The sequence below is a fragment of the Argentina silus genome (assembly GCF_951799395.1).
Source record: "Argentina silus genome assembly, chromosome: 14".
NCBI lineage: Eukaryota > Metazoa > Chordata > Actinopteri > Argentiniformes > Argentinidae > Argentina > Argentina silus.
In genome coordinates, this window is record NC_139668.1 from 19338937 (window position 1) to 19361903 (window position 22967).

Here is a 22967-nt window from a genome sequence, read left to right on the forward strand (position 1 = left end):
CCCCATCTCAACTCCCAGGGTGGGGGTCACAGAGTCACTATCTATCTTCCGCCGTGGATTGAAGACCCATCTCTTCAGGCTACATCTTAACTGTCCATCCTAAAGACCTCTTCATCCCCACTACCCCCCTGTGCAAGTTTCTCTCCTGTAAAAAATAAATAAAAAATTTTAAAAAAAGAGTATTAATTCTTCCTTCTTCTAGCATTGTGACTGCCAATAGCCCCTGGTCCTACCGTAGATTACTTTTTCTTATGATGACTGATGGATAGATGATTCAATATAATAAATGTAAATAATATATGCCATTTAGCTGACGCTTTTATCCAAAGTGACTTACAGTACCAGTCAAAAGTTTGGGCACAAACTTGCCAAGAGTGTGCAAAGCTGTCATCAAAGCAAAAGGTGGCTACTTTGAAGAATCTAAAATATAAAACATATTCTGGTTTGTTTAACACTTTTTTGTTTACTACATAATTCCATATGTGTTCCTTCATAGTTTTGATGTCTTCAATATTAATCTACAATGTAGAAAATAACACAAAAATAAAGAAAAACCATTGAATGAGAAGGTGTGCCCAAACTTTTGACTGGTACTGTACATTGCAGTGAGTGCATACATTTCAGTATATATGGTCTCAGCGGGAATCAAACCCACAACCTAAGCGTTGTTAGCACCACGCTCTACCAACTGAGCCACAGAGGATGACTCACTTACTTAAACAAATGTATTTGTTGTAAGTCGCTTTGGATAAAGGCGTCTGTTAAATGCCATAAATGTAAATGTAAAAATGGGGCAAGCCAAGCATAACAGGAGGCATTGGCACAAAGCAGCACATTCTGTGTAAAAAAGAGGCTTCTGTGCCACTGCATCAACAATGGAAGGCCCTGGCTGTTCCTCCAGGCGCCAAAGGGCTCGACTCAGTTCACATTTCAGACAGTAAATTTCATAAGATTTCAGATTAGAGCCTTTTTGGCTAGTCGGTGCGTGCATTTGCCAGGACGAGATCAGTGAACTTGGCTGGAGCGCGTGCCTAGGTCAGACGGACGCAGAATAATGTGTGCAACAACCTGCTGATGATGGAGAATGATATTCACAACCATTGCCAAGGCGAAACAGCCACTGAGGGATATTACAGTATGTATGCTGAATTCAGATGTGATCACAGCCTGCATTAGCTCAGCAGGTTAACACACCTTTCCAGGTCGCAGGCAAGGTTACTCATCACAGGTGTACGATTCACTGAACCTCCATCTCCACACACGTAGGCAATCGTATTATAGTACACATCACATACAATCAGTATTTATGAATAATCACATGATGATTTGTGATGCTTTTTATCAATGTCTCCTTCTCCTTGGTTTGTCCAGAGATTAGTTAATGAGACCTGCGTTGTGACTTCATTTATATAGAGTATATTCAATGTTTTCATTTATTTGTTTGGCAAAGTGCAGTTTGTTAAAGTCCTTGATTCCCCCAGTAGGGTCCACCTACACCCCAGGGTTAGTGGAGTAGGCGGTTCCGTCCTTGAGAGACTTGTTGTGTCTTGATGGGAAAGTTGGCTGAAAGGGGGGCTCCCGCTAAACCTTCTAACGAAATTAACTGTTCTATACAATTTAAGGAAATTCTCCCAACTACAGGTTAACACATTTGTGCCATTCAAACACTTGTAGCCTGCTCCCAAGGACTCTGAAATGGGACGCAACGACTGTTAAAAGTTTACTAATATTTTACTTTGGTGAAATCGTTATTGCCATAATGGACTGCGCATTTTACCCGTCTTATCCATCGTTTCATGTATCGTTCACGGGATATTTACGCATTGTAATTCTATGTTTGATGCAGTTGAGAAGGATCGTCCAGTCAGGTAAGTGAAATACATGAGAGAAAATAATACAATACGCTATAAACAGCAGGCTTTACATTGCCGGATAGCATCCTCCTCTGCAGTCCTGTTGACAGATAGTACAAGGCAAAGTCTCCGACTAAAAATTACCTCGCCAAGGCAGTTAGTAATAAAATCCTTCATTCATTGATGCTTCGTCGGGTGGTTGTCCCCTTTGACGGGCATCATGTTTGCCCAATTTCTCTTGCAATGTAATTTAATAGCAAGTAAAGGGAGTTAGAGAGCTAAAACTGACCAAATCCCAAGTGGAACCTAAAGTTATCTCGCCTTGTACCCCTCGAGCAGTTCAAAAGTGTGTTTATTTATGTTTAGCTTGATGCCGCAAAAGGGGGCAACCACACAACGAACCGCACAACGTCAGTGAAAGAAGTGTGTCCTGGTGGGGCAATTTGTATTTCAATACATGGCAATAGAGGCGTCTCTATCTGTCCGTAGGACTACATTGGGCTCACCCTCTGAAAGTGTGATGACAATTACTATATAATGTAAAAATCAATAGTTCTTTGATGGAAATGCAGACTCACTGATTGATCTTTGTCTTACTTAGCTACATCTTGGCACAATGTGGGCTCCAAAATTGACTGTATTGCTTAAGTTTCAAAATAACTCCAGGAAGGCTGTTGATTAATAATTGTGGCCCCTTGCTTAGACCTATATACTTATATTACAAACTAGGCCCCTGTTTGATATGTTGACTGGTTTTGCCTTTGGGCAATTCCACGGTAAGAGAATGACCCTGAATCCTCAGCAACCTGCCCAGTGGGGAACATGTTGTTTGAAGTGCAGTAGAACAACTTCCAGCACTACAGCAGATATCAAAGCTTTGTGCTGGAAAACCTTGTTAGTGCATAGGTGGAGTTATGGGTGGTGGTGATCATTTTGAATTTCCTGTCTTTTGCGGCTTTTGACAAGCCATAACTTCTCACTTAAAACATCATTTCTGGTCATTAATCTCCAGGGTTTTTACGCCGGAAGGTGATCTGCTGTTAAATTACAAAATTACAGAAGTGTGATTCTATCTTGTGAAGCAATCCCATTAGAAAAGCAAAAAAAAAAATGTAAGAACTAGGCTTACTCATAAATATGACAGTGGCTGACTTTATGGACATAAAGAAGAATAAACATTATGGATTCTTTTGACAAACACAAATTGCATGAATGTCGCAGAGCATCAGCGATCGACCCAGGCAGCCTGGCTCGATGTTTGGACAGCATGCATAATGTAATGACCTTCTGACATGTCACCTGTAAGCTGAGGGGCTGGACCATCTCTACATGGAAACACAAACTGTAAAACAATGGTGGGAACAAGGATGGGACATGGCTATCCATTCTTGGGTATTCTCTTTCTTTCTCTGAGTTTGGTAGCTAGCTAGCAGCTATCCATTCTTGGGTATTCTCTTTCTTTCTCTGAGTTTGGTAGCTAGCTAGCAGCTATCCATCGTCTGAAAACGTCGCCAAGCAGTCCCGGTAACATTACCAGTGCAATCGTGAGCTTCAGTTAACTACCTGGTGAACCTAGCTACTACATCACCGGCATTGTCATTGGCTAGTATGGGTGAAATGAAAATAGTTGTAATCACACCCAAACCAATTTTTTTACTAAACCTTTTCGTTTATTGATTTGATCTCAGTGAATATCGTAACCAAGCCATTGAGAGCTCTCTGATGACAGCACAAATGATGTGACGGAACACACCTGACGAACCAGAAACACCTGTCAAACCAATTGTCCCATCACTTTTGGTACCCTGAAATAAGGGGACTATGCATTAAAAAGTCCTGTACATTCTGAACGGTGAAACCTATATGTACACAAATACCATCAAATACAAGCTGGGAATCTCTACTTTAACCTGACAGTAATTGTTTGATTTGATATCCAAACGTCTGGAGTGTAGAGCCAAGTGAAGAGAAAATGCTTTGTGAATTATCCCTTTAATAATATTGTCACTTCCTGACCCCCTACGGTAATGGGGCTCATACGTGTTGTAGGAAAGCAGTGCACCAGCTGGAGCACTTGGCACTAGCTGACGTTGTTTAAACTTCCTGTATGCCCGTCACTCACCACTAGTGACTATGAAGACTTTAGTTTGACCATTAGGTTTAAAGGAACTCTTTTTTTTCCACAAAGAACTGAATGTTGACACGCCCATCAAAACCATGAATGGAATCTTACACAATGGGAGTTCACCTTTCCGCAGTAGTAACCCAGTGATGAAAGGAGGACAGTTACTTAGTGTTTGTCTTCGCCCATTTGCATTCAGCACCTTATTTGCCCATTGGGCAGAGGATGCTACAAAGGATACATCTGTGCTTACATCCCCAAGCTTTCACTGCAGCAATGCCATCCCGTTTGTTGTCAAAGAGCAATTAAAGAGCTCTCCTGAGTGGCCTAGACCCTGATAACCATCTCACCAGGACACAACAAAGCATTCCTACATAGCACAGATAATACACACAGTGGCTATTACTGCAGTCTTGAGTGGGTTAGCTGTGTGTCCCTGAGCGAATTACTCTTACCACACAAACAGTAGTGCACTATTTCCTCAGAGCATGCTTTAATATGATTTAATCTGATAAACTCTTGTGCTCTTGGGGGTAAAGTTGCGTGGTGCGTTTCTTGGAGCATTGGTCAAGTTGCGTGCTGTTCTTTGTGTCCCAGGCCTAGACCTATAGCATAACAGCACATCGGTGGAGGTAAACTTGTGTGAGACATAGCTCATCCTAAACACCCTAAGCACCAATGACACACAGGCCATCCAAGTTGATTGTTGTTATTGATTTTTGTTGTTGGTTTTGTGATTGGACAGCAGAATGTTATTTGAGATGAATTATACATGGCTGAATGAAACCTCTAGGGCAATTCCACGGTAACAGAATGATGCTGGGACCTCGGTTTTTCACCTTCAAACATATGCCAGACAAAAACCCTAAATAGCAAAGTTTTGTTTTTTAGACGCTTTTCCATGTTTGACCAGAAGCCAAAGCCTTTGCTTATCCCTGTTCTTACCATGGAAGATGGTTGAGAAATGTATTTCTCACTTCATTTCCCAAACATGTAGACTCTTCATTTGATACCCAATTTGATTCGCTCTGATGAATTTCACATTTTGGTCCTCATGGGTCCTTGTACACAGAACTTTGCTGTAGTTACTTCAAACACACCACTGGAGAATGCATCATCTGCACCTCTGGGCTGATGACGGTCTGTGACGGAATTCCCCAGGGACAATTTACGAGGCTACCTCCCCACTACTCTGAAGTGTAAACACTTCAAATGGGCAATTTGACTGGTTCAGCCACCGGCCATGTCTCCCCTATTATCCTCTGCCTGAAAACATGGTTGTTAAGAGAACCTTTGACCTTATCTCTCTCTGTGATGCAGCTCCCAGACAAGGCGTATGCACATACAGTGGAGATCTAAACACTTGATTTCAACTTGATTTCAACTTGTTTTCAACTTGATTCCGCCGTAGATTGAAAACTCATCTCTTCAGGCTACATCTTAACAGTCCTTCCTAAGACCTCTTCACCCCCACTTCCCCCCTGTACAAGTTCTCTCCTGTTAATAAATAATAATAAAAAATGATATATATATGCCTTCTGGCATTATGACTGCCAATGGCCCTTGGTGTGAGCATTGATTACTTTATCTTATGATGACTGATGGATAGATGATTCACTTACTTAAACAAATGTATTTGTTGTAAGTTGCTTTGGATAAAGGCGTCTGCTAAATGCCATAAATGGAAATGGAAATGTAACTGTCTTTTTCAGTGTTTGGTCTGGCCAACAAGACTGTATGGATGATCATTAGAGTTCCCATCATGCTGATGTTGAAAAAACATTAGGTTATTACAAGTAAAGGGGGATGTTGAATACATTTTGGAGTCAATTTGGTGTGGTGGTCAAATATCATACTCCCTATTTTTGGATATGATCATTGTTTTAATGGTTTCAAATACGCACAGTAGAGCAAGATCTAGATAGAAATAGTTTTATATAAGTCTTCCAGCGAAGATTTGCAAAGGACTTGATAGAGGCATAGTGAGAACATGCCTTAGCCTTTGTCATAATTAGCTATGACTCAAATGACTTTAGGTGGTAGTCATTTGACCCATTTTAATTTAGGGCAGTTCTGTATAAAAGGACCCATGAGCACCAAAATATGAAATTCATCAGAGCATATCCAATTGGGTGTCAAATGAAAGCTGGGAGTCTAAATGATTGGGAAATGAAGAAATACATTTCTCAATTGTCTTCCATCATAAGAATAGGGATAAGCAAAGGCTTTGACTTCTGGTAAAACATGGCGTCTGAAAAAACAAAACTTTGCTATTTAGAGTTTTTCAACATATGGAAAAGCGTCTAAGAAAACATCTACGAAACAATAGTCATGAGAATGTTGACATACACGTTGCACACTTCTTTTTACAGAAAGGACAGCAAGGGATGTGTCTTCATCATCAAAGAGAGCACTGACACATATGGTGTGGTGTCCTTAAGACAGATTGTCTTGTGTGTGGCATCCTTCCCACACTGGTTCCAGACAACAAAGAACATTTTGGGGGGAAACGTGGTTTCATTAAAAAAAACAGCGAGATTTTATGGTAATTCCTTTACCAAACTTTGAATCTGCACAGTTCTTAAAGTAAATGTGTTTCTCTTCTAATTTTCACCGGGAATCATTAGGAGTAGTCCTTGTGCATAGAGCTGTATGATCTGTGAATCTTTGGTGTCAAGGGTTTTTGTTTGGCATATGTTTGAAAGTGAAAAATCGAGTCCTAGCAACATTCTGTTATTGTGGAATTGCCCTTTACAGACTAGGGAGAGTGTGTGTGTGTGTGTGTGTGTGTGTGTGTGTGTGTGTGTGTGTGTGTGTGTGCGTGTGTGAGCGTTTGCAAAAGCAGTGCCGCTGAAAATAACATGGGATTTGAGAGCTCTGCCTTAAAAGCCATTCCTCCATTTTTAGCCTTCAGCTACAAGCTATGTTCAGAGGCTGTCACGCTCCACTGGCTTTAGTGTCCTCTCCGGAGGAGAGTGTACTGAAGACGGGTCTAGGATGAATGTGTGTTATTTTAACCAATTTAGATATCCTCTGCTCTGAAGGTTAGAATAACCCCAATGTCACCTATACTGAACTGACTGACATTTTAGAGCCAGGGTAATGACACATTGTGACACCCCCCTCCCTCCCTCCCTCCCTCCCTGTCCCCCCCCCCCCCTCACACCCCCCCCCCAGCGCCAGAGTGCTATCCGGGAGGTTATCGGACCCTACGGAACCCTTACCGCAGTATTGACTTTGACTCTACGGAGGTCCAGAATATGGCCATCCAGGACCTGATCTGTGACCACTCCCTGTCCGCAGGATGGTACCGCTTCAGCATCAATAACAAGCCGGCAGAGATGCCAACCAGCTGTGTGGAAGTAAGTAGTAGTCCCTCCTATAGACCTCTTCACCCCCACTACCCCCCCTGTACTAACCCTAACCCCAACCCTAGAGACCTCTTCACCCCCACTACTCCCCCTGTACTAACCCTAACCCCAACCCTAGAGACCTCTTCACCCCCACTACCCCCCCTGTACTAACCCTAACCCCAACCCTAGAGACCTCTTCACCCCCACTACCCCCCCCCCCCCCCGTACTAACCCTAACCCCAACTCTTGAGACCACTTCCCCCCTGTACAAGTTCTCTCCTGTTAATAATAATAAAAAAATAAAAAAAATTCAAAAAACATTACGACTGCATTACGACTGCCAATGGCCCCTGGTCTGAGCAATGATTACTTTGTCTTATGATGACTGTTGGATAGATGATTCACTTACTTAAACAAATGTATTTGTTGTAAGTCTCTTTGGATAAAGGCGTCTGCTAAATGCCATGAATGTAAATGTAAATGTAGTTAGCCATAGCAGATCATCCCTGTTATTAGGGAGGTACTTAGGGGTGCATGTGATTACCATGAATTAAGTTGTCTTTCAACGGGCGTTACGGTTAGTAATGAGGTGATTTACTGCAGAGCATATTGCTATTATTCAGTATTAACTCACATGAGAATGAAAATCATGCTTATACACGTGTGCTTATCAAATCCAAACTGTAGTGCAAGGCATGGATTGCATTCCTGATCTACAGTGCCCTGCGTAAGTAATGGGACAGTGAAGCACTGTGTCTTCTTTTGGCTCTACACTCCCAACAGTTTGAATTTGAAATCAAACAATTACTATGAGGTTAAAGTAGAGATTCTCAGATTTTACTGTGTATATATATATTGTGCGTACAACTTCAACCACATTTGAAACAACTGTCTTTACATTCTTTGCTGTTAATGAGTGTCTATAGGACTTCACCATAATGGGCAGCTCCTGAGCAGGTGGAAGGCCTAATGGTCCCCCTGCTGTGGTACTGATTGGTGTTGTCCTGGTTCCCTCAGATGAACAGGTGTGGGACTCAGGCGCCCGTGTGGCTGTCTCTGAAGGACAGCTCCCTGCCCCGCCCGGGGGAGGTGCTCCAGCTCTCTGCCTGCGCCACATGGCAGTTCTTCCATGGGAGCACCAAGGACTGTTGCCTGTTCCGCATCCCCGTCTCAGTGCGTAACTGTGGGGACTTCTTTGTCTACTACCTGCAGCCCACCCAAGGGTGCATGGGCTACTGTGCCAAAGGTGAACTCCCTTCCTCCCCCTTCTCTCTTGACGGTGTCTGGGAGACACGCCACCGGGAGTTAGTCTTTCTGTGTCCTTAGTTCTTTGGCCGTGCTGAGGGATCTTTCTTAATGTTTATGGAATAGGAGCTCATCTTACCCCTGACATTTGTCAAGAAGACAGTTTTCTTTTTCTCACACCCCTGTATGAGGTTCTAAACGCTGTGTTCATAGCAACAGTCTATTTATACTGGGCTTGAAATCAGTCTGATTACTCACAACCTGCTTAAAAAAACAGATGAGTTCTGGATAGCAATGGACCTTAGATACGGTATATGACTCTTATGACTTGCTGGGGGGTGACGGTGTGTACAAGACAACTGGTGATGCAGAGATCACATTCAGCGTAATAGGCTGGAATAAGACACGACTACTCCAACTATGAAGGTTCTCATAAAATGTAGCATTAGTAACCTGGACTTTAAGTAACATTGAAGATCTGTTCATTGATAGTCACAGTGGATTGAAGAAGTAGAAAAGCATATACAGTACTTCAGTACCTACAGTACTACAGTACCTGCAATGTAAGTCGCTTTGGATAAAAGCGTCAGCTAAATGGCATATATACATACATACATATATACATGGCATATATACATACATATAAGTATATAGGGAAGTAAATCTCTAACTTGTCTTTCTTGTTTTCAGTCATTTCAGATTTTGCACCCAGGTCATGCCCACCAGGTGAGGTGGAGGTCAACGGGAGGTGCACAGGTAAGCATTCTAAAAAAGAAACACTACCCAAATTGCATTAATTCAACTTTGAACGGGTGGCCAATGCTTTATTCATAACGACATTCCTGTGAGATCAAAAGAAGAAAGAAATCAAAGAATGGTTTAAATGCAGCAGACACTTTGCTAAAGATGTTTACATGTGTGATGGTCTACGGCCAATTCCAAACTATTCTCTACACATCTGAGATTGATTAAATTCCTGCGTTTTTCATTTTTTCTCTCATTTCTTTTGCCCAGCAAGCCTTCCTGCATTATCCACCAAGCCAGTGATCACCCCGGAGCTCATTGGCAGCAGTGTCCACCTGAGATGCACCTTCAGCGGGGTGACCTCCAGCCTGCCGGTGGGGTATCGGGTGGTTTGGGCTCGCCACATAGCCCCCAATATAAAAGCTGAGATAAGGCAAGATTCCACCCTGCAGATGTTCTCTCTGGTGGAGATGGATGGAGTACACTTCAGACTGGGGGAGACGGTAAGGTCAACCCTGCCAGACAGGTCACACATGTTGTGGTTGACCCTCGCCGGGGGCTTAACTAGTGAATCCTTCTGACCTTTCTGGCCGGGTTCAACCTGTGAAGAAGGAAAAAAAACTGAGGATGGTGTGTCATCCTGTCAAGGAACGGAGGAAGGAAAAGGGGGTTAAATCTGAGCCAGATTAGGCTGGGCCCTCTCACGCTTTATTGCTGTATGGGCCCTTGCACATGCTTTGTGTTAGATCTACAGCCAGTCTACAGCTGAATGGACACTACATTATCACACCATGTATTGAAGTTCTAACTCAGACATTATGGAGCATTCACTGAATGAGTGCATGGTCACTGCCATCTGAGGCCTTGTGTAAAGCTGTGCAGGGCTGGGCTGGGCTCACTCACGAGGCCCTGTTTCACACACGCCGGGCCGAGTCACAGCTGGGCCGGGTCAAAGGTTAGAGCTTTAAATTAAACACGCCCGATGCAATGCTCATGCATCACTCACATACAGTACACTGCTTACTGCTCGGTGAAATGTTGACATGAATTACAAATACAAGCCAAGGCAAATAAGGTAAAATATCGCCTGTTTTTTATGAAGGGAAAATGTTTATGTAACATGTTCATTTTCATCATAAACAGCCCTGTTGCTCACTTGCCAGGTCATGATTTAATAGCTTATTTATTTTGCTGCCTGAGATTTTAGGCACAGTTATAGTTGTCAGCTGTTGAGGGGCTAAGTAGTCGAATGCAAACAAATGTATAAAAGCCACAAATGTGTGTCTAACACGTGTTAACTAAAATAAAGTAAAATAAATGTTGTTGTTTTTTATCACAGTTTTCCTGCAGTGTTTCCACCTTTCGGGGAAACTCCACTCACCTCCAGTCTTTGCCCAAGGAGAGTGAGAGTTTTTATGCTGGAATTAAGGTAAAACCTTCCTCATTGTCATTGAAGCTGGGTTGACCTCCACATTGGTTATTTTCTATTGTTCTGCTTTAATCACATGAAGCATTCCATGATGCTGTACTGTTGGGCCCTGTCCAGGAACTCATGCGTGTGCTCTCTTCCTGCAGTTTTCTCCAGATGTCCTGCACATTGCAGAGGACAGCAAAGCGCACCAGCTGACCGTTCACAGCACTGTGCCCATCCCCTGCCATGGTCTGGAGCAGTACTGTGGAGTACCCCTAACACTCAGTGTCCAAGACTCAGGTGAGGACACACAGGACGCCACCGTAGCCCAGATGTGGAATGTTATCTATCACTGAAGAAGAGAAGAGAGGTCATACGAAAGAGTCTCTCTATTGTATAATTTGATATAAACACAACTATGCCACTGCGGATTCTTATCAAGTTTTCCTTTTCACATTTTCGTGCACAGCACTAATAACCATAATTTAATGTGGAGGCCCATAAAAGCATACACTGCACACACATCAAGGGGTTTTGCAGTGACTGTTGTTGTGTAGTCACTGTAACGGTATCGTAGCGGGCTAGTGTCTTGCAGCTGTGTTTGTGTTTATGAGCCTGTTGACATCCCAGACAGCCTAGGCCTGGAGGCCCCCAACGTCGCCCTGTCCACCTGTCAGGTGGAGCTGCGGCCCACTGCATGCAGGGACAACAGCTGTGGCCAGGCCACCCTGCACCTCACCGCCGTCACTGACTTCACCCGCGATGGCAACCGGCCCAGCCTCCTCAGCGTCACGCCACGCCCGGCCGCCCCCCGCCTCTGGAGGGGCTACAGCCCCACTCCCCTCAGGGTACGGCTCAAAATATGTGGTGGTTTCTGTATTGAACTGTGTTGTTTTTTGTTTTTTTGCTGTGTCTGTTTTGTTGTTGTGTAAATATTGTGGACAGTGTGCACATGCAAAAGAGGCCTTGGTCTCAGTGTGTTTCCCCCTGTATTAGTAAAGATTCAATCAAATTCACTGTTTTTTTTTTTTGATTGGTTTCAAGAGCAACAGGTTTTAAGTAGCAGAATAAAACTAATAATTATTCAAAGTGATTAAGTAATAATAATAATTCAAAGTGATTAAGTAAGCAGTAAGAATGAAGTGACCATTCATCCTTGTTGAACTAGCTATCTGAATACAGATAAGACACATGAAGCTGCACCAGGGCCACAACTTCCCTAGACAGTGTCATGAGTCAGAGCAGACAGCCACATCTGTGTTTAGTAGAAACATAAAAGCCCGCTGCCTACACTTTAATCAGGATGGCCACGCTAAGCTTTGTTCTTCAACCTTACAGGTCACAGTTCAGGACATTCCCACAGCAAGCTGCTACTCCTTAACTGATCCTCACATCATCACATTTGATGGCAGGTAACTGCATCGTTGTTGTGTCTCCTGCTGTGTTCCATCCAGACTCTGAGACTGTCCAGTTCAACCCTTCTGCCTTTGTTTTAAATGTATCTTATTCACTTACATTGACACACCACTTTGAAGAGGTAATGGTGAAAACCGGGTAATGTGGGTCCCATACACTGATGTTTTTATGGAAGCAGAACAGAGAACTGTTGTTCACAGAAAGTATAATACTGTATAACTTAGCTATGCATACAGCATAGGCTTTACATTTTAGGTACATTTTTTTATTTACTTGAAAAGGTGGGTAGAGTACTGAAAATCTGTACTTAAGAGTAGTACAGTTAGTAAGTATAAGTAGCCCTCTTCAGAAACTAAGTATTTTCAAGTATAAGTAGCCCTCTTGCAGGGCCGGGCTAAGTAACTAATGTAAAAGTAATAGTAGTAAGTATCTGGTCCAAAAAATGACTAAAGTGGCACATTCATGAGGACAAATGCTTTCGGAAAGGTTTTGCGTTTCAGCCGACAATTTCAAGGCCATATTGGGTAAGTCAGTGATAGATATGATGTATTATACACATACAGGCTATAGCTCCGTTTCAAGCCCAAAACGGGAGGTTTACAAAATGCAGCTGTAGTTGCCTAGATACCGTGGCATCTCTTAAAGTTAAGAGCCCCTTTTATAACATTAGCCCACCTCCACCGCCTAGCAATCTTCTTTGATTGACTAATGCTAATGGTTTTCCTTGATAAAAAAAATTTATGTTCTTTTTCTCTGTAAAGCACCCACTTAGTGATAAAAAAAGCTTTCAGACTGTATACCAACAGGCATTAAATGGGCAAATCTGGGATTCAAACAACAACAAAGTGCTCACCCCTCCTGGTAAACAGCTTAGGGACGGGGCTGGAGAAATGTAACCCCTTTTATAAACGGAGCTATGGAAGCAAGGACTGACCATCCATGAGATCAAAATGATCGTTATACAGTGGCTGTTTACAATTACCTTGTGGAAAATGGATGTATTAATCCCAGATTGCCCCTTAAGTTAATTGCCCTATAACCATATCTGTATGTGTGTATATATATATATATATATATATATATATATATATATATATATATATATATATATATATTATTTTCTTTGGAAGAGAACTATGCTAGGCCTACTCCCAGTATTGTGACTGTGTTTGTCTACCCCACCAGGCGCTATGACAACCACCAGACGGGCACGTTTGTTCTGTCCCAGAGCCTGAGCAGACAGTTTGAGGTGCAGGCTCGTCAGTGGGACTGTGGCAGCAGACACTATGCCGTGGCCTGCAACTGTGGAGTGGCAGCTCGGGAGGGTAATGAAGTTGTCACCTTCGACATGTGCAATGGGCAGCGACAGGAGACCAGACCTCACCTCTCCCTCAAGAACCTGGGAGGCAGCAAGACCAGTGGGATCAGGATCCACGAGGCACACCAGGGGAAGAAAGTTACAGTGGGTGTATATTTAAATCTTTCACTTTTTATGGTTTTATGTGCAGAGTAATGTATTGTTTGCATGAGAGGATATTTTAATTAGCTGCTGGATGTAACTCTCCTTTTGTAGTTGATCTTTCCCTCCGGGGCCTTTGTTAGGGCCGACGTCAGTGATTGGGGGATGAGTCTGTCAATCAGGGTGCCCAGTGTGGACTTCGGCCAAACGCAGGGACTCTGCGGGACCTTCGACCGCAATGGCCACAATGACTTCCATGGGGCTGACGCCAGCACCTTCAGTAGGAATGACCATGAACGGTTCATTGAGGAGTGGAGGTAAGTTTGATTCTCATACATACGGTTTCAGATGGATCTTTTTTGTTCCAACCCATAACCTCGGATAGAACTTTCTACTTTACCTGCCATGAAAAAAAATCGAATATATGAAAGCCAACCTTTTATCAAATGCAAAATTCTCCTCAAGCTTGACGTTTTCAAAGCCTAATTCAAAGGCTGGTGTGATGGTTCATTTTCTGAGACATATTTCTCATTTTTATTCTGTGTCAGGTTAGCGCCAGGGGAGAGCTTATTCGACACCTCACCACCTGTAGTGAAGGAAGAGATAAAGAAGCCGTTCTGTCGATGTCAGGCGGGATACAGCTTGTCTCTCCATGCCACTGGCTCTTCTGATAATCTGTTTGGCCCATCGTCTCAGTATCACTGTCGGTCCCAGGACGATGTGGATTATACGTCTGTCTTTCCCTCCGTGGACACTACATCTGAGTACATAAAGAGCTCCGAGCAAGAACAGAGTGTTCACAAAGTGTCCGTCTTAAATGGTCCAGCTCTACCTATCGTAGAGAAACAGCCTCCTCGTATGTATGAGGGATTTGGGGAACGTGGTGATGAGAGTGAGCTCGATAAAGAGCTCAGAGAAGACTTCCTCGTAGCCGTGGACAGGCCAAAGAGGCAGGCACCGTATGACTTCCAGCCCATCTTCACCTCCCTGAGCCTGAGCCAAACAGACCTGGAGAGCTTTGCCTATTTCTTCCCAGAGGACCACGTGTCCGAGCCACGGCCAGCAGCGCGCCCCGTGTGGCCCACGCCCAGCGGCCTGACCTCGGTCGCGGCCTTGGAGGTGTGTCAGCTGGCCCTGGCCAACTCCACGGTGGGCACGGTGTGCCGGGGGCTGCTGGGCCGCCGCCTCCACGAGGCGGTGGAACTGTGCATCCTGGACCTGCAGCTGAAGGACGACCTGGCCTGGGAGGAGGCCCTGGCGCCCTACCTGGAGAACGAGTGTGAGAGGAGACTGCTGGAGAACAGGACTCAGCGCTCTGCGGAGCTTACCGGCCCAGCAGGGACCGCGGGGGAGGTGGTAACGGCGCTGCGCTGCCCCAACTTCTGCAATGGGAATGGCCACTGCACCGAGTGGGGCTGCGAATGTTACCCTGGCCACAGCTTCTACGACTGCAGCTTGGCTATCAGTGAGTACCCACCCACAGAACTTGCAATTTCCTTGCAAGCCGCTGAGAAGGTAGAATTGGAGATTTTCACTCCAAGAAGACGTCTGAACTTATCGTGACGTTGTGTTAGGATGTCAGCAACGTGTTGTCCTTGTGATTACAAATATTACATTACAGCGTATATCACTTTCAATTTCAACGACACCTGATACCATACATTGTTGCAGTCTGGAGAGAATGCCATTTCAATCCTTTGAAAAACACCCAGTCTATTTATATGAGTCTGTTTTGGATCTGATTACATGTGTCTCATATTTTGAAGTTGTTTTCACCAATGGGTTTAATAAGAATGATATTGGTCTGCAAAGAAGTACCTCTCTAAGGCTACCTTAAGCAGACAGTAATCGAGACGCCACTCCATGGCAAATTATACGTCTCTGCTGTGACATGCTCCTATGCAGTTATCTGTATAAGCTTGTTTAGAATTCTGATGCGATAGATGCGATTGCATTTGTAATTGAAGGAGATCTCTGTTACTGTGGCCAGTGGCATATTTCTTGAGACTGAGCAGATGGTATTATGTGTTGAATTGTCTCATTATTCTGGTTGCTCTATTGGATGTCTCTGATTTACACATTTGAATGTCATTGACTGCGCATAGTGTGCAGAGTGGCCCCATTCCATCCGGAGACTGCTTTCAACTATGCCGAAGTGCTCTGAGGGCCACGGAGATGGTGAGATGGTGTTACAGTGTGCAGATATGCAATGACCTGGCTCCTGGGCAAATAGATAGCATTGGCTGTTAACGTTGAATCCATAATGAGCCTGTGTTCTGCAGCTTTCTCCACTCTCCCTGGGTCTGCACTCGCGCCTGTTGGCGTTATGGGGGTGGCAGGTAGCCTAGAAGTTAGAGAGGCCAGCCAGCAATCGGTAGGTCGCTGGTTCGATCCCCACATCCCGAGGAGGGAGGCGGATGTGAGCTGGAGACTAGAGGGTTGTTGGCATCATATCTAAGGTGCCTACCACTGCCGTTGTGCCCTTGAGCAAGGCCCTTAACCCCTAACCGCTCCAGAGGTAGATGGCTGATCCTGTGCCCTGTGCCCTGTGCCCTGTGCCCAGAGCTCTGAGCTCTGTTCTCCCTGAGGGGGTGTGCATGTGTGGAGGGGGGGGGGGGTATGTGCAAAGATTACCACATTCCAACAATTGATTTGAATTGATTGCATGGCTAGTAAAACAATGTTTGTTTGGAGTTAAACATAATTTACCAGTCAACAACACAATTTAACACTAGAGAGATGGTGGATACTGTTTATCTCCACATAATGTAGCAGCTGTGACCTCTGTGACCTCTGTGTGTGTGTGCGCTGTGATTTATGTAAGCTGTACTGAGTTCAGCATCTTGGGGAGCACGCAAGGGCCCGCCTATAAATCCCCCTAATTGCTCTGATCATTGGTGAGCATGACGTTCCCGCTGGGCCAATAGTCATCATTGTTGGAGGAGAAACTTCTCGCCTTGATTTTCTGTTGTTCTGTTGTGTTGGATACGACTTAGCATAGCATACGACCTAGCATATTCCCAAATTCAAGCAAAAACAACCAAGCAAGGTATCTTTGTAGGGTTCAAACCAAGACATTATGAGGTGAGTTGAGTTGCAACGTAACTGTAGGCACCCTCTGGTAGTTGGAAATAATATTATGACTTAATATACAGTACATTTTCACATCAAATAGTCCTTCCTTGGGGCGCTTAGGTGGCGTAGCACACTAAGGCGCGTACCATATCATCGCAGGGTCCCTGGTTCGATTCCGGCCAGTGACATATCCTGCATGTCATCCCTCCTCTCTCTCACCCATCCTTCCTGTCGGTCTCTACTGTCTCTCTCCAATAAAGCAGAAATGCCCTAAAGAATAGTCCTTCCTCGCATCCAGAGGAACCCAGCTTCCAGCACCAGCAGAGTCATTATGAAGTGAATTAAGATCATACTTCATACAATCATACTGACTGCTGTTTGACTTCAACATGCTGGTGTTAAAGTTTATATTCTATAAATATATTTATTGAATACTTATTCTGCCAAATTCACCACACACTAATTTCCTCCTGTCAGTAAAGCGCTGAATGTTCTTTTCAAATTGCCATGTCCTGGAAAGACCATTAACCCTCTCTAAAATGCTGCATCCTAATCACATGAAGTAGGATTTCCCCACCTGGTAATGGCCTTGTAGCATCTTTGTGTTGGTAATTTCTTCTGAAATGGAAAGCAGACATGCTGGGACAGAGTGACTCTTTCCAAATGTTAAACGGTTTCTGGCAGGTCTGATAAATTGTTTATTTCAAGACATTGCACTTGAAAAGTACTTTTCATTGCTATGACTTTGTGTATGGCCTGTTGTTTATACCACCGTCTCTTTGAATTTACTGTATTTGCATATTTTTATAGTCAAGGACAACACAGTGTTTGTTAGAGCATAAATTATGGATAGAAGCGTATTCTTGAGTTGGTGAATCCTAAATCTTTGTTTGGGTTCCTGGTGTCTCACTGTGACTTTGCAGCATTTTGTTGTGTTTTTCTATGTGTCGCTATATGCTGCTCACTGGAAAATAATCTACATTTACATTTACATTTACATTTACATTTATATTTATATTTATGGCATTTAGCAGACGCCTTTATCCAAAGCGACTTACAACAAATACATTTGTTTAAGTAAGTGAATTATCTATCCATCAGTCATCATAAGATAAAGTAATGAATGCTAATTTTTTTATTATTTTATTTTTTTTATTAACAGGAGAGAAACTTGTACAGGGGGGTAGTGAGGGTGAAGAGGTCTTTAGGAGGGACCGTTAAGATGTAGCCTGGAGAGATGGGTCTTCAATCTACGGCGGAAGATTGGTAGTGATTCTGCAGTCATGACAGCAGTGGGAAGCTCATTCCACCAGCAGGGCGCCAGGACAGTGAGAAGCGAGGGAAGCTACTCCTGGGCAGTTCTGTGTAAAAGGACCGATGAGGACCAACATGTGAAATATGTTGTGTACCTGTCCGGACCGATCAGTGAAGTAAGCAGTGCCCCAATAACGGTCGTCCCTCTCTCTCCCCTCTGAAAGGTCAGCCCGTGGAGCTCACAGACCTGGAGAACAGCGGCCTGTGTGACATTCAGGCGTTCGACTGCCGGACCGTGCGTGTCTTTGGCCTGGGCTTCATCGACTCCCCTAACCTCGGATGCCACGCCACCCGACTGACGGTGAGAGCGTGGTCGTGTTGTGCTCTAGTGAGGTACACGGGCCAATCAATCAATCAATCAATCAATCAATCAAACAAATAAACAATGTTTTATTTGCCGATCAATCGCCAATCAGTTGCTTGGAATGTGGTATTGTCTGCAAACACCCCCCCCTGCACACACATTCACTGCACACCCCCAGGGAGAACGGAGCTCAGGGCTCTGGGCCTGCCATAGTCTTCATATTGTTTCTGTTTCTCAGTGTGGACATTATTTGTTTTTTGCTGAACAAGAATAATATATTTCTTTGTGTTATTCTGGAATTCCGCTCTCTGCAATTTATTGCATTGGGGCCAAAGTCATTCTGGGGAAAGGGAAAGGGAAAGGGAAAGGGAAAGGGAAAAGTAGGAAATTTAACATGTTTGTTGCACACTCTTGACTTGACTCCTATGACAACGGTTATTTTTTCTTTTCTTGTCACTGGTGTATTTTGTCCCTGTTGTTTATGCAGATTCAGACTCAAACAAGAGGCAAGATCATTCCTGGATTGCATTTTTGCTCTGTAAATGGAAAAAAACCCTCCAGTGTATTAAAAATGTTTTTGCTATTGCTTCAAATAGCTGATATTGGGGCCTTGTGTGAAAGTTGTTTACCGACTTTATGAGACTTTTTTTTACGAGGCCTGCTGCTGTGATCTCTCCTCTCCTATGATCTGAATAGGAATGTAGCCCCCAAAGCGTGGTACATTTTCAATTACGAGAGCTGGTCTTGATCCTGAGAGGAACACTATGTCTGCCGCCTCTCTTGTTTGCCTCGTTTCTCCCGTTGCTGCTCGGTAATTCAGTGTTAAACACGAGAACTTTGATTCATGTGATCCTTGTTAGAATACTGTATATTAATAAATTGGGCTGAATAGTTAAACGGTATCTAAAGATAGCTGGATGTTCACTGGGCTTATTGTTCCTCTATGCAGCCATGCATGAAAACAGGGATATGAGTTAACTGTTATTTCCACAAAGCCAAATATAATATGTTATCATGAATATATCATGAGCTGTAATTGTGTGCCCTTGAGGCGGATGAATCCATTGCTAGTCCTACATAATGTAAGAATTGGATTTCATGCATAATGATGTCCAGACCCAATATCAAATTTAATGGAAGTGATTCCCATTGTTCAAGGTTATTACATCGGATAATGTGATGGATCTTCTCACTTTCTCATACTGGACCAGTGAGCTTGGGCATCGGCAATAATGATATTCTTATGTCACATACTCAAACTGTGAAGCTTTGATGTTGATCTATGGCATTTCAGCACATGAATGGTGAGTGGGTTCCTGGAGAGAAGCAGAGGACCAGAGCCACCTTCCTGAGCTCCAAGGCCCTGGACTGTTCCGTCCCCTCGCTGAGCAGCATGGCTGTCCACGCCGTCGACTTCATGGTGGATGACAAACCGTACGCACGCTGGGAAGTGAAGGTAACATATTCGGTCTGTTGTTTGAGGTTAGATTCGGTTGGGAGTGTTGGGGTTTCTAGATCAAGGAGAAGAGACATTCAAGAATTTTGGGCAGTCAAATATCGAGGCTTTTATTAAACAGAATTGATTCCGGAGTCAAACGTTTCTAGGGCGCAGCCGGAAGGCATAACTAACCTTTTCAGAGCAGAACACACAGTTTTATCGACTTTGTCCTTGGTGCAAACCATCTGTTGTTTTGCGTGATAGGTAATGAATTTACAACAGGGTAGGTGTATGCTTAGACTCAACAAGACCATGTTTGGAGGCCATTTGGGGACTGACTCATGACCCGGAGCAATGTTTAAAGGAGACCCAAGGCACAATCATAGGGGTTGAAATGTATTCTTAACAGGAACAGGGGATAATCTTAGAACCCAGAATCTCGTCTCTCTTGACTGAGATTCTGCAGGCGTAGGAAGTGAACACTTGGGAGGGGATGTGAGGCCCGGAATGTTCCGTCCTGCCCTCTGTTTGTTGTTTTTTAATCTGTTCCTTTGTTCCTTTCCTTTGTCAGTATTGTACAGCACTTTGAGCTGCATTCTTATGTGGGAAAGGTGCTATATAAAGAATCAGAATCAGAATCAGAATCAGAATCAGAATTATTTTATTTGGCCAAGTATATTTGCACATACAGGAAAGTGACTTGGTGAGGTTGGTGCATGGGACATAAAAAACAAATAGCCAATATTGACAAGAAATTAAATAGCAAAATAGCAAAGCAAAATAAAAGCTTATTATTACTTACTATTACAACTCTACCTGCACGCTTTGCACAAAATGAAAACGTGGGAGTGCCATCATTTCGCAGGTGAGCAGTGTGCATATAGTTCCCTGTTTGAAAGAAAATTCCGGTTAGAATCCCCGCCTCCATGTCAAGCACCTCCTCACTTCCTCTCTGTTACTCCATGGAATCAGTGGCACTGGTGAAATTCATCAGATGGATAACCACCACCACCCCCCCCCCCCCCCCCCCCCCCCCCAGTCCCAATGTATTACAATTCGCCGTCAGACTCTCCATTTATGAGTGAGACTAAGCAGGCTAGTGCGGTGATGCAATCCTGATAAGCTTCTCTGTTGGAATGATATGTGTGAAATTAATCTCGTTGAAGGTTCCACTCACAGTCTGGTAAAAGAAAATGTCTGATTCCAGGGAATTAGTTGAATTGCAGCCTTGAAATCATGTCATACATTATCTGAGACAATGCGTTACTGTGACTTGGAAATAGCTGGAAGAAAAGGCCAATATCTGCATGCCATTTCCATTACTTATAATATGACTGTAGAAGTTCGAATTGAAAATATTAATACTTTTGAAGGACTTTGTGTCCTTTTACAAGTTTAGTATTAAAAATACTCTATGTGAGCAGCTGTGATTAAGAAACACTTTTTGCCCTGTTCTTGTCCTCACTCTTGCATGGTATATACAGTGCCCTGTTTAATGAGACAGTGAAGCATTTTTTCCAAAAAGTTTGGATTTCATATCAAACAATTACTATGACCGTTAAAGTAGAGATTCTCAGCTTTTATTTGATGGTGTTTGTGTACATATTGGTTTCACCGTTCCCAAATTACAACGCAACATTTTTAGGGTACTGTATATCATGGTACAGCATGCCCCTGAGTGTTTGTTTACGATGGTAAAGTACCACAGTGTTTTTGATGGAAGGAACCATTCGCATAAATCTTAGTAGGGGGAGAGCCATGGGGTGTCCCCCAAGGTTAGCCCAAAGTCAGATGTGGCTGCTGAAATAGATGAAAGGAGCGGGGCATAAAGGATGAGTCCAGTATTACCATACCCCTGCCATTAATCTAGAGAGCTTTGGGGAATCTGAGATACCCATAGGAAGGCAAGGTATATTTACACTGGATCTGGAGCTCAAATCTGGTAGGTGGTAGATTTGGTAGTTGTGATATTTCTTGTTTCAACACTCACTCGGTTATATATCAAACCAAGTTTACATGAACCCTCCCTATGAAATGTTTGGACCACAAAACCAGAAACTACTGGCCAATGGCCACTTCAGAGTGCTGTTCTTCCTCCCTCAGGTGACCAATGACGGCCTCCAGTACAGTGCATCGAAGGTGCTGACAATCTATGACGGCGTCTGCCAGGTCTGTGAAACGGGCCCCTCTGGACTCTGTAAGTTAAAGGTAATTCTATAGTCCCCCACCAGACACACAGAGGTAGCTATAGCAACCAGCCACCATCTCACTCTCTGTCAACCGCTTCACTTCCTCTCAGCAGTGAACTCGCTCAGAATCTTTGGAACAGGTCTTTACCACCAAGTAAGACAATATATTTATAGGACAAGAAGTGAAAAAACAGCCCCACCTCCTAATGGCTCCAGGGGTGGTTGTTTGGCTGTGTGTTTGGAAGCGCCGTGCGTGGTTACAAGGGTGCACGGTGGAAACGGTGCTCTGGAATACCGGTTGTCTCTTGGATGACTAAACCAGACATGTAGAACATCATTTTCAAAGCTGCTACTGCTCACAGTTGTCAGTTTAAATCACAGATGCTGTTTATGTCCTCCTGCACACAACCTACTGTACACACACACACGCACACACACACACACACACACACACACACACAGAGGAAACCAAAGGGATTAGCTATGCATGCCAATGATGTTTTAATCAAATGGAGTTACCTTAGGAGGAGATTAATTTGTTGTTTGGTTTCCCTTCTTTCCTGTCTTCTCTGAATCTTCAGAGAAGTTTGGTTTCCCTTCTTTCCTGTCTTCTCTGAATCTTCAGAGAAGTTTGCTAATGCATGATGGCACTGCCCTCAACCCATCACCTTAATGTTTATTGATCTCCTCTGAAACTGTAAATATCTCTTGTTCACACTGATACTCTCTGATTCTCTCTGATTCTCTCTCTCTCTCTCTCTCTCTCTCTCTCTCCTCTCTCTCTCTCTCTCTCTCTCTCTCTCTCTCTCTCTCTCTCTCTCTCTCTCTCTCTCTCTCTCTCAGGAGAGGACATGTAATATAGATGGCATGTGTTTCACTGACGGGGACTCCAATCCCACCAGCCCTTGTCTGCTGTGTGACCCTGACGCCTCCAAATTTACCTGGTCTCTAAATCAAGGTAAACCAAATTCTTTGGCGTCGTCGTTGAGTTTTTGAAGAAGTTGAGGCAGCAGAACAAAACAAAAAAACTTGGAGAAAAAAAAA

At 43.8% G+C, this 22967-nt stretch overlaps 1 protein-coding gene across 1 annotated transcript in view; it reads left to right on the forward strand.

The window, feature by feature from the left end:
• Nucleotides 1-1759: 1759 nt before the first annotated feature.
• The window catches only part of LOC310814753 (von Willebrand factor D and EGF domain-containing protein), a gene marked incomplete at its 5' end in the record, with an annotated part of 41440 nt that continues 20232 nt past the window's right edge, over nucleotides 1760-22967 (forward strand). Inside the window, 16 exons of the mRNA XM_083684253.1 lie at nucleotides 1760-1868; nucleotides 7153-7337; nucleotides 8346-8574; nucleotides 9264-9329; nucleotides 9588-9820; nucleotides 10657-10746; nucleotides 10893-11028; nucleotides 11359-11576; nucleotides 12067-12140; nucleotides 13330-13606; nucleotides 13718-13920; nucleotides 14152-15068; nucleotides 18157-18293; nucleotides 19591-19752; nucleotides 21838-21942; nucleotides 22767-22881. Of these exons, the coding sequence (XP_083540379.1) occupies nucleotides 1760-1868; nucleotides 7153-7337; nucleotides 8346-8574; nucleotides 9264-9329; nucleotides 9588-9820; nucleotides 10657-10746; nucleotides 10893-11028; nucleotides 11359-11576; nucleotides 12067-12140; nucleotides 13330-13606; nucleotides 13718-13920; nucleotides 14152-15068; nucleotides 18157-18293; nucleotides 19591-19752; nucleotides 21838-21942; nucleotides 22767-22881 (3256 nt within the window). The remainder of the gene's footprint in view (nucleotides 1869-7152; nucleotides 7338-8345; nucleotides 8575-9263; nucleotides 9330-9587; nucleotides 9821-10656; nucleotides 10747-10892; nucleotides 11029-11358; nucleotides 11577-12066; nucleotides 12141-13329; nucleotides 13607-13717; nucleotides 13921-14151; nucleotides 15069-18156; nucleotides 18294-19590; nucleotides 19753-21837; nucleotides 21943-22766; nucleotides 22882-22967) is intronic.